The following is a 16,872-nucleotide window of genomic DNA, read 5'->3' on the forward strand; positions in this document are numbered from 1 at the left end:
AAGATTTGACATTCCTAAATTATACATGCAATAAATGATGTACTTTGCCTTTAACCTGGCCAAATTTTCGGATTATTAATTTGGATATATAATTGTAGAACCTGAAGAGAATTTTGTATTTATCTTTCCTTATATCATGGGGTAAAAATTATTCCATACTCTTTATTCGGTGAATTTATTCCTTCTTTCCGGATCCCATTGTTCATGCCTAATTATTTCTATCACCATTGATGTTGTCGCTATTTCTACTACCCTGACAGTTGTTATCGTAATTCCGTTTCACTATGCTAACATAGTATGGTGGCAACTTGAACCAGTGCACATAAGTGCACGGTTCTATGTCACGTATGATTGATCTATGGAATCTGATCCTTGAATTTTAGCTAAACAAATCCCGAAAGGTAAACACCACAAAACAAAAATGTGGGCTTTAGAAATCAGGGTACTTTATGGCTTGATCTTGACAGTTTTTGGTAGTAGATAACGTTAAAATCCATAATAAAGTGTGAAATATATTGCTGTAAAATTAAGGAAATTCAGAGGTCCAGTAGCTATTAGTTAAAACTTTTCGAGAAATACGGTAACTTCTGGTGAGTAATAGCAACCGGTTAACAAAATTGAAGTAGGTGGGATGGGGTTCGTATCTGACACTTAATGGTTAAATATCGAATACTTTATCGCTGAGCCATCCACCTGCTTTTGCAATCATGATCAGAGAAAACGGTCGTAAATTGATGTCAGTCATTAGTCATCTACAACATGGGATCAGACACATATATGCATCGGTCCAAGTTGCTATACCTCATTAATACAATGAGATGAATACTAAGTTCATAGAAATAGTTACTTCAATGGTAGTAATATATAAAAAAAGATTGCATATAAGGATATGATACAGGGAAAAAGAATTACTTAGTAAAAGGAAAGGTATAAAGTAATTTTAATCTCACGGTTTAAGGGAAGATAAAGAGTGTATACACCTACACCATCGTGATCAATTTTGAGCCATATCACACAGAGTCTCCAACCACTAGTAACGATAGTCGCGCGAACCCCAATCAAGTAGTCTGCATCTACCAATATAGTTCAGACCTGAAGTTAGTGACTTTATGGACTGATGAGACGTTTTGGTTTGGCCGCCCCTAACTCTCTTCCAACCATCCCCAACACTAGTCAGCTCGACCACAACGTTAAAGTAGCAGCAACGGTCAGGAAATTGATGAGATTGATATTCACAAAATTTCATACATTTATGAGATAAAAGTTGACTAATTGAGTAAGATAAAAAGTGATTCAGGAGTCAATAATGGATAGATGTTGGGTTAAGATCGATTACTTATCGACATCCAATCAAATAGGTAACAAATATAGTAGAGAGAAAATTATTCAAAATTTCACTATCACAAAATCTCAATACAGTTTGATACTACTTAATCAATTTCTTTCTAAGAAACAATTCAACAAATCCAATTTTTATTGTTAAAACAAGTTGACTTACATTTGTTCATTTATCTCAGCTAAATTTCGTTCAGATACTGATGCTTCACTTTCTTTTTCCATGATTTCTTCTGAGTGCTGAAAAATATTCATTTATCAGTAGTTAAGGTAACAATAATAATAATAATAATAATAATAATAATAATAATAATAATAATAGAAATAGAAATATTCAGCTTTTAATACGTATCAAAATTTGAAGCATGCGGATATAGTTTGGCTAGGTTTTTTTAATGCCCCGTAAATCAGAACAGATATACTTATTGTTTGAATTCGAGGTAAAGCATAGCATGTATAGATAAGCCAAGAGGATTCGACTTTTCAAAAATCTAATTTTCGATTAAAATTAATCATAGTTCAATCGGCTATCTTGTTTATTAAGTAAATTAATATCATATGACAACATATTTGATATTTCACTAGTTGGAGGGAGGGGATTTCGATAGTGAACAAGGTGATCTCAAGTGCTGTTAGAGGTATGAGGGGGGTTGTTACTTACCGATTGTCCCCACACTGAAAAGATACTTCTTCTTGAGGGATCTGAACAGGAAATTTGGTCAAGGGTGTACTTGACGGCTGGAAAGCATGGCTCGATCGATTAAAGGAGAGCTACTTGGAGCAGACCACATATAGCCTTTATAAAGTGGTTTTTTGATGTGTTAGTCATTCGGCAAGCTAAGATTTGCTATTTTAAGGCCGGAGTTTTCAAAACCCCTCTTTCCGTCGCAGGAAGGTAGAGTTATTGCAGATGATGGTTATCTGAAGGAAACATCTTACATCATGCTACTATACTACTGGTGGTACGATTTTATCATCAGGTTTGAGTTCGCTGCCTTTAATCTTACTGCTCACTAAACGACCTCCTTGACATGGTAGGATCTGAAGGAGTGTTCAACTTAATATAGTTCGACTGGGTCATTACGATGTTCAAGCTCGACAGCCACATTAAGGCAGTATATACGATCGGGCAATCAAAAGAAAGGTGTACTTGAATTATTTTCTTAACATAATTCAGAAATCAAGCACAAGTTCATGTATTTGGCTTTTACCTACAGTTCCTCATGTGAAGAATAGTAATAGAAATTAGTTCCTGTTGCTACATATGGACAACCACCTCTTGCTTCAATGCATAATGTTGGGGGAACTAAGAGTAAGTTGCAAGAATATACTGTAAACGAACGATTTCTCCTAACCTATCTGTCTCCTGTCCTGTACAATTTCCATGGGTTTTTTAAATAATTAACGACACAAACATAACTCCTCTAGGATTTGTCAGACAGTATAGGATTAAGGATTGAAGGGGAAGATATACGGAAGAGTGTATTAGTATGAACAAATGGCTTAAAGACAGTCAATTAGTTACCAACTCTCACACAAATCAAATGAGAATTGTGCGGCGCATATATATCGGGTGCCCCAAATAAATAAATAAAATACCAACCACCAGATGACTAAAATTCTAATGTACATAAAGTAGAATATCGACGGCACAAAGTTCTAATAATTTATAAAATTAATAGGATGGGCAGATGTGAAATCATCATTTTCCTGCATTCACATGCCATTTTAATGCCAAATGGTAAGCAAGGTCTTATAAACAAACCACGCCGTTGGAGGAATTCGACTACAAACTCACTCAAACTTTCAGCCTACATGTTCTTGCCCAAGCCAAAAAGATAATTACATTATATATATATATATATATATATATATATATATATATATACAGAAAGAGAGAGTGTACATTATAATTCGGTTTGGTAATTAAACCTTCTTACTTATTTCAGTCCTCTTATTTGTGTAGTGAACTTGGTATATCATAGGAAGTGTATATTATAACACTAAAAAGGTGACTATATACATATGAACGATCACTAATACTAAAGGATAAACGGTACCCCAGTTATCACTACAATAAAATTCAAGAGTATTCCATGAATTTGATGTATGGTATTAAAAGTAAGTGTGATTGGTTGCTGATTGTGGGCAAAGGGGCACTCAACTTACTGACTACTAAATATGTGATTTCGTTTCCTCTTATTGACTTTTACTCTGGACTCACTGAGTGACTGCTTGCAATTGTGTAGAAGAAAGTATTGTTTAGTCTATACTTTGGTGTTCTATATTTAGTAGTGAATGGGTATCTGATATGGCATGATCTGGTCTGTGTATAGCTGATCGTTCGAGTACCAAATCTAGCGGTATTATACACTCGGTTATCCGCTCACCATATATTATCATAGTACAGTAACATCTCGTGCGAGGAAGAAAAATATGTTATATTCTCTAAATACATAAGTGAATAGGGGTAAAAAGTAGATCATCTCAATGATATCAGTACTAGACTTATAGACAATACGTTACAACCTTAAAACGATGGCTTAGGAATAAGAGCGGTAAACTACTGGATTGAGGTTAAAATCTCACTCAATCTACGTAACTTATGCTGGAAATTCCAGTAATAGTACTGACCACCACCAAACAGTAAGTGCAGTTCGCATCTGAGCAAACAAATTTATACCTGATGATACAGTTCTATTTATTATGGATGAGTAGACATCACAGTGAAAAGTACCAAATTACCTTTTCCAGAGTAATCATTTCTTTTTGAAAAAGTTCCAACTCTTCTGCCATTTTATCCTTATATGGAACACATCGAACCTATAAAACAAAAAAGAAGTGGAATTGCCGCCATGAAGAATCATTTTTATTATAGTGTCATACTTTTGCATCTTTATATCGGTCATCAAAGAAACCTTCTGGGAGTTGAGATTGTGATTCTATTTTTCTCTCTGCAGGATTTTTTTCACATATCTTTCCACTGGAAGTTAACGTTGGTAAGTCATTGTGTTGGTTAGCATCCGAATTTTTCTCGTCTGACTTAACCTGTACATATGGAAATATACATTACAGACATTTCCACACACCTACCTTGTTTTCAACTTTTGCCAATTTACAGGTTACCTCGTCAATTGTCCTGGTTCCTGTGGCAGGACGTTTAGTAGGCAACTGGACCCCACGTAGTTCGTTCTATAATAATTTTTTTTCGAAAAATAAAGACGAAAACAACACACACTTGTTTATGTGACTTGCTGAGTATATGTGCAGTCCAAGCAAATTCTGATTTGATTTGCACACCACATAAAATACATGATATCCGACCGAGTTGATTATACCTCGCATGAGGATGATCAATGGTCCGTTGAGCTTGTGGCTTTGTAGCTCTAATCAATTGACGAATATCTGATTTAGGAATGATATTAACATCGTTTGACCTTTTATTATTCATTGAAGAAAGGAAGAGCTGCAGTTACGAAAGAATGTTATAAGGTTTTTCTGAAAAAAAGAGAAGTGGTTAGAACCATTTAAGCCAAAGGTGATTTAAATAATTCCAAATTATTTGTGAATACTTGTTACTGGATAACCAACTTAACGTTGACCTAACCGTTGACAAAACGCTCACGTTTTATTTTGTTGAGAAGTATGAATTTGCTGTGATCTGAATTTCTATTTTCCAGTGATGCGTCAAGTTAGGAAGCCAACAGTATACTAGCTAGTGTGATAACCGTACAACTTAGTTTTTCATTTATTTCATTCCATCTAATTTATATTAAATGGATTAACCAGAGGTACATAGGTTTATACCAAATGTTTAGTCATGTTTTTTAGTTGTGTGAAGTTTGTGTTATGGTTTCTAAGGGGGATGATGCATGCAATGAGAACGCTGGTAGTACAAAATAAAGACAATATTTGGTGGTATGAATGAAGGCAATACACAAGAGTACAGATATGTTGTAGTCGTAAAACTGTTGTCTGATTTCACAAACAAGTTGAAGAAAATTACTCATCCCAAATCAATGTTACGTAACGTATATTTTGCCTCAACAGATGAAAAATAGTCACGCACTTTTGCATTGATCTTAAAGAGACATGAACGAACAATATATTACTCGGTGAGACTAGTCGAAGGAAAAAAAAATCTAGTTTTCCAGTGTGACCGGTACCATAGTAAACATTTAGAAAGTTTTTGAGGGGTTTGTTAAATAGTGAGAATACCCCGTTTCCTGAGTGAATTCTCTAGCTAAGAGACTTGCTATCAAAGTTTGTGCATATTTCACAGTAATTCTCTATATATTTAACTCACTCGACAATCTTTCCTTAAGAGTTGTTACGAAATGAAACGTGGGATCTATTTATTGGGAGAAGAGGGATTATAAGGAATACGACAGACTAAATATAAACCATATGCTACACACGGACAACTCCCATTCGTTTATTATCTGGTAGAACGAGCAGCAAGGAGGCTAGCGCTGACGCTCAGAAAGAAAAACATAAAAATCTACGCCTAGTTATTGTTTAAAAACAGATGAGGAGTGAGGTTTTGCAAAGACTTTACTAGTTGCTAGGTAAACGATACGGAACTGTCTCAAACAATATAGAGTCAATAACTAAGATGATACAAACTATTATCCAAGTGCAGACTAATGGCTGCAGAGATGGCCTTCGTATGAACAACACCATGATTTGAGTTAAGTGTTAATTCAAGCTGTATGAGACGAATGTGATCTAGTCAGGCATTTTTACATGACATAACAGTGAGACTACGACTTATGCACGTCTTCAGAGCAACGTTAAATCGACCTTGAGCATGAGCACACAACCTTTTGAACTTGAGGAAGTGTGGAAATTTTTCTGGTTTATATCTCATGTCGTTATATTTTTTCATTGAAACTGCACAAAAATTGGTACATTTTTTCCAGAAATCGAGAGATTGGTCGTCTACATTCTAAGGTCAAACGAGAATTATAAGTCGCTGTGAGTTGTCAGGAATAAAGTCAACAGACAGACACTAGGTTCAGGAATAAGATTCAGGGTTTTTATTATGAACTGGCATTAACTATAACGTCAAGATGGTATCTGGCCGAATGGATGGGTGAGTTTCACAACAAAATCAAACACTTACAATCTTAGACTAAACTGTTTCGTTTACAAGTTATAAGCTCGTTAGCTTTGCATCTAGAGAGTATTGTTTGGACTATCCTTTCTAATAAACGAACGTCAAATATGCGGAGATAACCCTGAAGGACCTTGAGGAGCAGTTAAGGTTTATATTTCGCGCTACATCAGTGCGAGAATGGAACTCTAGACTTGGACGATTTGATCTTGGTTTTCGAACTTTCTTCGAATGTCCTCTCAAGTGATCGGTCCTAGGCTGAAGGAAAAGATAAGACATTAATACCAATGTCATCGTTCAGTATACGATAAGCCAATATTAGATCACTCCGTAATCTACGGTAAGATAACGGAAATAATTTGAGAGATCTCAGTCTGTCTTCATAATATAGACCAGATAGTATTTTACCATTCTAGTCCATCGTCGTTGGACTCGTTCCAGCATATCCGTCTCATACTTGAAACAAGGACTCGCTGCTTGGATCCCATATTCCGAATGCGGTCGCACAGAAGTCGGGTATAATAATCTAAATATTTCTTCAGTCAAATACTGAAAAGACCTACGAGCAGCTTATAATACCCTGTAGCCTTTTGCAGCAGCGGCCTTACATTTACTAGGAGTTTTGAGATCACTGCCTAGCATGACTCCCAAATCTTTATGGTTTCTTGCTTTGTGTAACACGAATCCACATATTATGTAGTGATGCGAATCATAAGATTTGTTTAACTGCACCACCACACTCCTGTTAGGATTCACTTCTGGTGATCATCCGCCCATCCGTGCCACCAATGAGTCGAGATCATCCTGTAGTACCGTTCTATCCGACATAGTGTAAAAAGGTCTCATCTATATGTCATCGGCGAAGAGTAGAACCGATGACTTAGCTACAGTTGGTAATTCATTTACATAAAGTAAAAAGAAAAGAAAACCGAGGGTTGTGTCTCGTGGAACTCGACTTTTTACGGGTTCCAGCGATGAGAGAGCTCCATCTACTCTTACCCTTTGTCTTCTGTCATGGAGAAAGTCACTTATCTATTCCATGACCTTATATTTCTGATTTTCCTTATTTATTTATTATTATTTTTTTAAACTATTTGTTTGTCTCAAAAGTCTATAACCATTACACTATTATGATCACAGTTGGACCCTTTCACTATTTGTTCGCTTATTTTCTCTCTCTCTCTCCTTTTTTTCCTTCTAAATAAATATTATTCTTAAGATTACGAAGTTTCGGATTAAGACAATAACTTGAGGTACGCTGAATTCAACTTATCAGACTCGTTTCATCTTCACTATGCATATACACCTCATACATATTGATTATCTTTTGCACTTAATTGAGGCTTTCATAGCATCACCCAAAACTATGTCTGAACGAACAAACACTTATTCTAACGTCATATCTTACCGCAACAATAAGTTATTTACTTATTAATTTACTCTGTTTTATATTATTTCTATTGCTCGTTTTGCGATACATACATAGTTGTTTATTCTTGTTCTGCATTAAGATATTTACGTATTCCGCGTCTCCTTTATTTCCATTTCCTTAGTTTCTTCCTTATTTCCTTCAAAATTATTGCCAATTACACAGAACCTGACTTATTATTACTATTCTATTATTAATATTTTATTTTATTTTCCCTTCCTTTCTCAAACATGGCAAATGTAATGCTAGCATTATTGAAAATTGTGTATTATTGCATTTTTGAAGAAACCCGAAATGGTTCCCTCACAGCACTTATGTACCCATAAGATGCTTTTGAATAATAATGATAATGGATTCCAAAACTTTCCAGTTTTAATTTAAGACCCGAATGGGAGACCTTATCAAAGGCTTTACTTAGATCTATGAAAATCACATCTAAAGGGATATCTCAATCTTTTGCTGCAGCCAAATCTTCTCTTGCAGTGAGAAGATTTGTAGAATACGATAGGTCTTTCCGAAAACCATGTTGTTCCCTGGATAAAAATTATGGCTTTCCACATAGTTTATAACAGCAATCTTTTCCATTAGTTTTACAGCTACACTGGATAGACCAGTGGGGTGATAGTTACTAACTCTCTACTCCCTGCCTTATGCAACAGACTAATTATTGCGCCTTTCCAATCTCTTGGCAGTCTGGATTGCCGCAAAGACATATCAAACAGTATGGCTATAGGTTCAGCAATTACATCTGATAGGGTTTTCATAATCCTAGGATGAGTATCACTAGGCCCAATGGGCTTATCAGGTTTGGGATGCTGGAGTAGTCTTAAGCCAGTACGTTTCTCAATAACTACAGGGTTCATCAACAAGCCGCCACAATCACAATCAATCATTGGTCATTCCTCATTACTGATAGAAAATACTTTACTGAAATATTTTGATAAGGCTTCAGCTTTTCCGACATCATCTCTTACCAATACTAACAGAAGTGATGAATTCCATCACTTCTCTGTGTTTGCCTTTTTATATACGAGAATAACAGCTTTGAACTATTTTTACAATCCCTAACCAGCTGTTTTTCATATGATCGTCTAGTCTTACCTATTAACGCTTTACAAGCATTCCTAGTTTTAAAATAACTGGACCTGTGCTGTTCTAAGCCAGTAGAGATGAACATATTACGGTACTTTTTCCTACGTCCAAGAAGTTTCTTGACTCCTTTGGTTCAAAATGGTGGACTGTTATTCGGTCTACGTGGTACCAGGTGTGGTATAAACAAGGACGTGACTGAAATAAACTTGCTTTTGAATATAGACCATGCTTCTTCAGCTGATGAGCTAGTATCTACTGACCAATCTGTCTTAACAGCGCACTCCTGGATGGCTAATATGTTAGCTATCTATACATTTGAGCGAGTCTTAACCTGATCGTTTATCATGTCACTGGCTCTAAACGTGAATGACAAGACAGCGTGATCTCTATTCACCAACGATGGAAGAATATTTAGGTTGGCAATATCCTCAGTCGCATGAGTGATTACCAAGCCCAACAGAGAAGAACCTTGGTCTACACCAAAACGTGTGGGTTTGGATACATGCAGTACTAATGCATACCCCATTACTGCTATTAGGAACCTACTGTCAAAGGAATTTGTATATCTTACTCTGGCTATCTCAGTCCAACTAATACCAGGTGCAGTAAAGTTTCATAATATCAAGCATCTGTTATCTACACTCCATAGCTGAATGTGTTCTAAAATAAGGTCATCAGCTGGGCAGATTTGGCTGCGATAAATAACATTGAGTGTAAATGTACAACATCTGAGAGTGAGCTCACAGCTAATGACCTCACAAGTTTCGCCATCATAGGATTCGCAAGCAAAGGAGCTGGCATTTATATTGTTGGCTGTGTATAAAAGGACGCCACCTTCTTTCTTACATCCATGTTTATCATTTCTCAGGTAGTTGTATCCGGATAATTCTGGAGTAATGTCAAAGTCATTGACTAACCAACTTTCCGTCACAACTAAAATGAGTGGCCTTAATTTGTCCACTGATACTCCTAGACCATAGAATTTATTTCTTAGACCGCGAGCATCGACATATAAAACTCCTAGGGAGAACGGTCTATTCACACAGACCTTGGTAGCGTTCGCTCCCAAGACCTGACTATTCGGAAACCCACTAATCGGAGATTTTCCTCACTGTTTTGTCGACGGGCTTCTAGTTCAGCTAGAGCCATTTCCTTTCTATTTTATCTTCAAGAGACATATCAGGTCTTACTGGAATGTCAGAATTGTCGTGACTACGAGCGCTACTTAACAGAAAATCACGCTGCTTCCCCGACCTCAGGATTACGTTGAGGAGTTTATATGGTCGGGGTTCAACACTATTGTCGGTCCTCTTACCTACACTTACCACTTTTTTGTCATGAACTCCTTTAGGGTTATCTGGTAAGATGCTACGGATATATTGTCCGAGCTTTTCCAAATAATGCGCGTGTCCAATTTTTTGGATCAGGATCGTTTGACTCTAGCAAATTACTCACAATAATATTCGGTGGGAATAAATTATTCTCAGTCAGGCCAAGATGGGGTTCTCTGTTACTATCAGACTTTGGTAGTGTATTTTGTGACTTAGAATGGGAGTTCACCAATGATTTGCCAACCAAGTGCATATCGCTTATGGCTTTCTTCCTTTCATTTCTTTTTCCATTCAAAGCCAATGTGAGTTAGACAGTAGAGCTCCAGTATTCATTCACTTCCTTATTTCTTATGGGCGTTTTATTTCCTACTGTCTTATATTGAATGTTGAAAAGCTTTTTGTGTTTGAACAGATAACCTCCCGCTCCACTGTGACTGGCCCACGATCAAAAAACAATGACCTATTCACTACTCTTCTGGTTTCTTCTATCAATAGAACGAGGGTTACCTCCAGGCAAAAATTAGTGAGCCCGAAATAAAATGTATGCGCACTTCAGACAGACTTAACTATTCCGATTAGCTGGTCTAAAAACATGTTTGATGCCTATCAAAGCGGCAGTGTGTCTACAGGCACTTTGGGGACACAAAAGTTAATAGGCACGGCATAGGGGAAGTGCCTGTACCTGTTGTCCGGTCTCATAAGGATCTCGGAGTGACAGTGAGTCACGACTCTAAGACCACGGTCCACTGCCTTGGGGTTGTAGCTAAGGGGTTTAGAACCCTATGGGCTTCAAACGGACAATCACCAAGTTAGATACTACTAATTTCACTATAGTATATATAACCTTATTAAGATCCAAACTTGGAAACTGAGTTCAGGCTGCAATCCCCTGTTTAAAAGGTGACTCGAATATCTTGGAAAAAGTAAAAGAGGTAGCTTCCCGAGCGTTCCCAATGCCCCGGAGTTTATCACACGAAGAGAGGCTTGAAACGCTAGACCTCTTTAATCTGTCCTACCTCAGATTAAGAAGTGGTCTAATTTTTATGTATAAAACACTAAGAAATTATTTTGAACCAAATAAATTATCTCTTTTTCTTCCTACCAGTTTAGGACGATTCGTAGGACATATAAGGAGTGTATAAAAGCCCAGAACGATCAAGATACCCATGGCATATAGGTTTTCACACCGAATTATCAGATCTTGGAAACTGTTGCCCGAAGCATTGATGTCCGCACGTTCATTCAAGAGAAGACTAGATACTCAAAGAAACACACTACAGAGGTACTGAAATCTGCCACAGGTCTTCTATCCTCACTACACAAATCCGAATCTGAAATCTGAGCCTGATTTATTAGTGAGTACTCTATGATACACATAATTTTTACAAGGATGTTTTCAAACTCCTTTATCTCTGACCACTGCTTTGAATGGACTGGTATCCTGCGATTACGGTGTTACGGACACATGTGTCGTCAAACCCTGAATTTCTGTGTCATCTTTAAGCATGGCTAGCGTGACATGCCCTAAGTACTCATAAGCAGTGTTCTGGATAATATAAGTGCTGAATCTTGACCACATCTCTATGAAATCATTCGTTCTGTGAAGTGATTGCAACCCGTAACGCTATTTGTTGGCTTTTGTGTCATAAAAAGAGGAAGATTATCCAGAAACTGGAGACACGATACAGCAGGACAGACTGTAGACACAACTTCTACTCATTAAGAGTTGTCAAATGCTGGAATTCGCCGCCATCTGAGCTAGTTCAAGCGACCTTCCAGGATTCCTTTAAGAGGAAACTCGATATCTTCTTAAGGACTAAAGACAACATCTTATTATGATTTACCAATTTATGTTTTTCCTCTATTATCGATAATATACCTAGGTTCCTGCCTGGAGGTGTTGGTGATCCACTGCTACTAGACACGGAAGCCCGTTAAGCGAAAGCTTCTTCTACTCCGTCCACAATTATTTGGACCATTTAGGTCGCGCTGTATTTGGTTTTAGCGCTACTTTCTTAGTTGTGCTCAGCGTAACTGCCTTCGGTAAGACTTATACTTCGGATAATAGATTGGTTTTGATAAGTGGAAACCAGTTTTAGGTTTATTACTATGCCAACTAAATAGTATTAATAATAGTTCGTCCAGGTGTTGGAAAATCCGTATCATAACCACATTACATGTCATGTGTAGTTACAGACGAGTTATTCACATCAAAAAGCTTTTTTCTTTATAATCTTATGATCTCCAAATAACTCGTCAATCATCTTCAGGCATTGTGACCATTACATGAGTTCAGTATGCCATTCGTTTCCGCTCAAATTGCTTGTGTTTGTGAACGACACTTTTAAACGTATTGAGTTTGTAAGATGCTAACAAAATTTTTTGCAATGTACGTATGTGCAAATAATTAAAGTCCGGTAGTTTGTTTGGTCATGATAGCGACCTGAATCGTCTCGAACTTACATAACACTAAAAGGGAATAGTTTTTTGACCTTATAACTCTTAGCTTAAAATAGTCCTAACAATACGAAGGTGTACTCTGTGTTGCGTACAAATATTTTTCTGGTCCCTTTGTATCAATGTTCAATCGTTTGAATAAATAAATAAATTCAGGACAGCGACAGAAAAATAAAGTTTAAGAACACAAGCATCTATTTCTTCTAACTGAAATAAAAACGCGAACATGAAATGTGGTTCTAAGGTACCATTGGGCCAAGCTAAGGACCACATTCGAGACAATTTGTTGTCCCAGATTTAAAGATTTGTAGCCTTAAATCATCTGTATTACGATTTAGTTAACCCACATTATTATTATTAATGGCTTTATAGACAGAGGTCTGGGAGCTAGAGAGTGTTCCAACGTCATGGAATGAGTCGATAGTTGTCCCTATCTTTAAAAAGGGTTCACGTTGTTCCTGTAACAACTATTGGGGGATAAGTCTACTTCCGATTGCGTCCAAACTTTCGTAGGTTGTTTAAAACCCGAGAACGATTGACTCGCGAGGAGCAGGCTGGTTTTCGTTCTGGTCGAGGATGCGTTGATCATATCTTCACCCTCCGCCAAATGTTAGAACACCGTCATACTTATCGCAGGCCAACAGTCGTAGTGTTTCTTGATATCAGGGCTGCCTTCGATTTGTTGGACAGGACTGCTCTCTGGGATTGTCTATTGAGGAAGGGTGTGCCTGAGAAGTTTATTAACATTTTAAAGGCCCTATATACGAACACCTCAGGCAGAGTGAGGGCATACAACCACCTTTCTCCCTTGTTCCATTCAAGCAGTGGGGTTAGGCAGGGTTGCCCAATCTCACCATTCCTCTACAGCTTTGCTATCGATGTTGTTCTGGAAACAGCTCTGATGGGTGTAAGTAATGGCAGTGTGGATCTGTTGCCTGGAGAATGACTTCTCGACCTTGAGTATGCGTATGATATTGTCCTACTGTGCGATAATGCCCAAGCCACTTAATTAATTGGCAATCAGTGTTCGTAGGTATGGTATGTGCTTTGCATCTTCGAAGTGCAAAGTATTTCTACAAGACTGGCAGGATTTTAATCTTGTACTCACTTTGGGTGGTGAGCAGACTGAAGTAGTCGAGAAGTCCTGGTGCACTCTTGTACCAATATTTGTGTTCAAATAAATAGTAAATCGACAGTTCAATAAGTAACCGTTCCTATCTAGTTTCAAATCTTATGTGGTCGTATAAACCTATTACTTTAGTCTATTGACTTACGATCCCACTTATAAATCGGTAGCTAATTATCCCTTTATCAATTTACGGAAATACTCCTAAATATTCATCCTTATGTCACTTGAACACGCAGTTTTCTTACACCGACTACAATACTCCATGTTTATGAGAAGTGTGATATATGTACGGTAGGTCATGAGTATACGGGTCTCTTAGAAGTCACAAACTACTGGTTTTTATGATTCATTGGAGTGTAGATATTCTGGCTGCATCCTAGAATGTCTGAAGTTAATGTTCAGAAATAAATAGCACGATACAAGTGTATTTATCCTATCTTTTAAAACCCCACATGCCCTGGTACGGCCGAGAGTGGGGAGGGCCCGTCCTCTCCATCGAAATGCTTTCACACGGCCACGCGTATACAGCCTCTGCCAGCGAAGTCCTATTCACTGCCTTCTCGCGGCATTACCGTTGTTTACGAACTTGAGAGGACGAAAAGCAAATGTTCATCACTTTAACAGGGTTGGTGGATAAAGAGGGTCCACCTAGGGGAGTTGCAAAACCTTGATTCCAAACCAATGGCGCACACGGGCTCCAGTATTCTGAGGGAACAAATGGCGTATAAACCAATCGTCGGTCACCGACTACCACGAGACTGCATCTCCTTATGATGCCCCACTACCTTGTGGATTAAGCCTTTATGTCGAAGGCTCCGCGTGCGGCCTCCTAAGGAAACCACCCACTTCGGTCTGGGCACCTTGGCAGTATCATAGCCCTCAAACAATTAAAATGAAATGACACTTTTTTGTGTAGCGCCTATATATCTAGTGCCCCCTTGTACTAATACTTATATGTTCAAATAAAGTAAATAATGATCATATTGAAAGCGTATCATCACCTAAGTAGTATTTCAGACACAGTCTATTGATTTTCCAAGCGAATACATTTTTAAGTAAGAGGTTTTAGTTATACGACTTCTTGTCAAAGTAAATGTGAAATATTCTGTTTATTAATACTTGCAAATGTTGTTTTCCATTCTCTATTGTCTTAAGACATGGTGACAATCAATCATGAAAGGTATGACAGATCTCCTTTTATGGAGTCACAAAATTCGAGTCCTACCCGAAGATCTTATGGTGAGAATGCAGTTAGACATAATGCTGATTCCGCACATAGAAGTTATGGAGTTAGTCGGCATTCTAACAGGGAAAAACATGATCTTAGTGGAAGTTATTCCAAATCGAAATCTCCATCTTTGTCAATTAGTCATAAAAATGAAGGTCGTCATCATAAAACTAATGAATTTAATCATCATCAAACGCCAGAATTTTGGGAGCGGCGTCGTAAAATGCGTGAGCGCGCTGGTGCTTCTGTAAACACACAGATATGGGAGTCAAACCCACCTAAAGAGGATTCTGATTCAGATAACGACCAACATACAATTTCTGGACAAGCCTTCGGACCTAGTCTCCCAACAGATTTGAGAATACTAGACAACCGTGCGGATTCTTATTCGCATAAAAAGCTTAAGCAAAAGAACGACAGCCATCATCGGTCACATAAACATTCCAAAAAGCATAAAAAAGAAAGGAAAAAGAGCAATAAGCCTAAAAAACAAAAGCGGAAGAATAAACATGTTAGTCGCAAGTCCTCTTCTTCATCACCATCTTCAGAATATGAGTCTGAAGTAGATAGTGAGGATGAAAAGAAACAATTTATTAAACAGATGAAGGATAAAAAACGTGAATTAGAACGTAAACGTGCACAAGAGGAAGAGGAGGAAGAAGCCGTCGGTCCAATGCTACCTACTGCTGAACATTCCAGCCTAATTCCATTAGATTATGGTCGAGCATTACTACCAGGTGAAGGTGCAGCAATGGCAGCTTATATTGCCGAAGGTAAACGTATACCACGACGTGGTGAAATTGGTCTAACCCCCGAAGAGATTGAATCGTTTGAAAAAGAAGGTTATGTCATGTCAGGTAGTCGTCATCGTCGTATGGAAGCTGTTCGTTTACGTAAAGAGAACCAGATATATTCAGCCGATGAGAAACGTGCTTTAGAACATTTTAACCATGCTGAGCGTGCTAAACGTGAAGCGAAATTGCAAGCTCAATTTAAGGCATTAATTAAACGAAAGTTGGAAGACAAACAAGCTGCTCCTCCGCCAAGTTAAGGAGAGAATAAATTTTTCGATAATGAGAACTGCTAACATATAGCAATTTCAGAGAATTTTTTTAAATCAATGTCTTGTATATAATATAATTTCATGTACTCTGCTAAGAAAAGTTTCCTTGGTCAACTAAAAAATTCAGCTGAATTGGACGATTACGGTTGTCATTCCATATGGATGTTATTTTTCATATTGGTTACTTTTCTAGTGTGCAATTTGACGAGTAAACTGCCAGAAATGATGTACATAAACTGAACTAATCGATTGTTTTATCGTGTACATAGTAGAAATGTACTGTATATTTTCAATTTAAATAGTTTTCACTTACTTTTTATACAAACGTTTCTTGAAATTACTTGGTATTTGGTTTGCGATAGCTTTAATAAAGCAGACTCAGGTGTGTATACAGATTTATTAATAATCACAACAGTAAAAGAAAGCAATGAGACCAAAAACTGAAAATATATGTTCAGAAGTACAAGTAAAATCGAAAAATATAAAGTTGGAAATAATAATGTGACTTAAGATCTATATGAAGATAGGAAATGGATGGAACTACTCCAGTGGAAGTGATTTAAATAATAATAATAACTCAAACCAGCAACCGATGGCTTCATGGATTGATGATATGTTCCAGTTTATCCATCTGTAATCATTTCCCGAATTGCTCCCAAGCATATCTAAGTAGGCAATAAATGCTCATGTGC

At 37.4% G+C, this 16,872-nt stretch overlaps 2 protein-coding genes across 2 annotated transcripts in view; one reads left to right on the top strand and one right to left on the bottom strand.

Annotated features, from left to right (window-relative positions):
• Smp_138240 (hypothetical protein) overlaps positions 1 to 6,618 on the bottom strand; it is an 11,614-nt gene extending 4,996 nt beyond the window's left edge. Inside the window, exons 1-6 of the mRNA XM_018799505.1 lie at positions 6,461 to 6,618; positions 4,574 to 4,833; positions 4,429 to 4,527; positions 4,222 to 4,383; positions 4,081 to 4,158; positions 1,499 to 1,575 (exon numbers count right to left, since the gene is read on the bottom strand). Of these exons, the coding sequence (XP_018651287.1) occupies positions 1,499 to 1,575; positions 4,081 to 4,158; positions 4,222 to 4,383; positions 4,429 to 4,527; positions 4,574 to 4,786 (629 nt within the window). The 5' untranslated portion in view covers positions 4,787 to 4,833; positions 6,461 to 6,618. The remainder of the gene's footprint in view (positions 1 to 1,498; positions 1,576 to 4,080; positions 4,159 to 4,221; positions 4,384 to 4,428; positions 4,528 to 4,573; positions 4,834 to 6,460) is intronic.
• Positions 6,619 to 12,302: 5,684 nt separating this feature from the next.
• Positions 12,303 to 16,168, top strand: Smp_029700 (putative splicing factor, arginine/serine-rich 12 (Serine-arginine-rich-splicing regulatory protein 86) (SRrp86) (Splicing regulatory protein 508) (SRrp508); the record flags this gene model as incomplete). Its single annotated transcript, XM_018799506.1, has 2 exons — positions 12,303 to 12,346; positions 15,045 to 16,168. The coding sequence occupies exon 2, from the start codon at positions 15,047 to 15,049 to the stop codon at positions 16,166 to 16,168; it is 1,122 nt and encodes a 373-aa protein (XP_018651288.1). The 5' UTR covers positions 12,303 to 12,346; positions 15,045 to 15,046.
• Between the last annotated feature and the right edge of the window lie 704 nt (positions 16,169 to 16,872).

Source organism: Schistosoma mansoni, chromosome 3 (assembly GCF_000237925.1).
Source record: "Schistosoma mansoni strain Puerto Rico chromosome 3, complete genome".
NCBI lineage: Eukaryota > Metazoa > Platyhelminthes > Trematoda > Strigeidida > Schistosomatidae > Schistosoma > Schistosoma mansoni.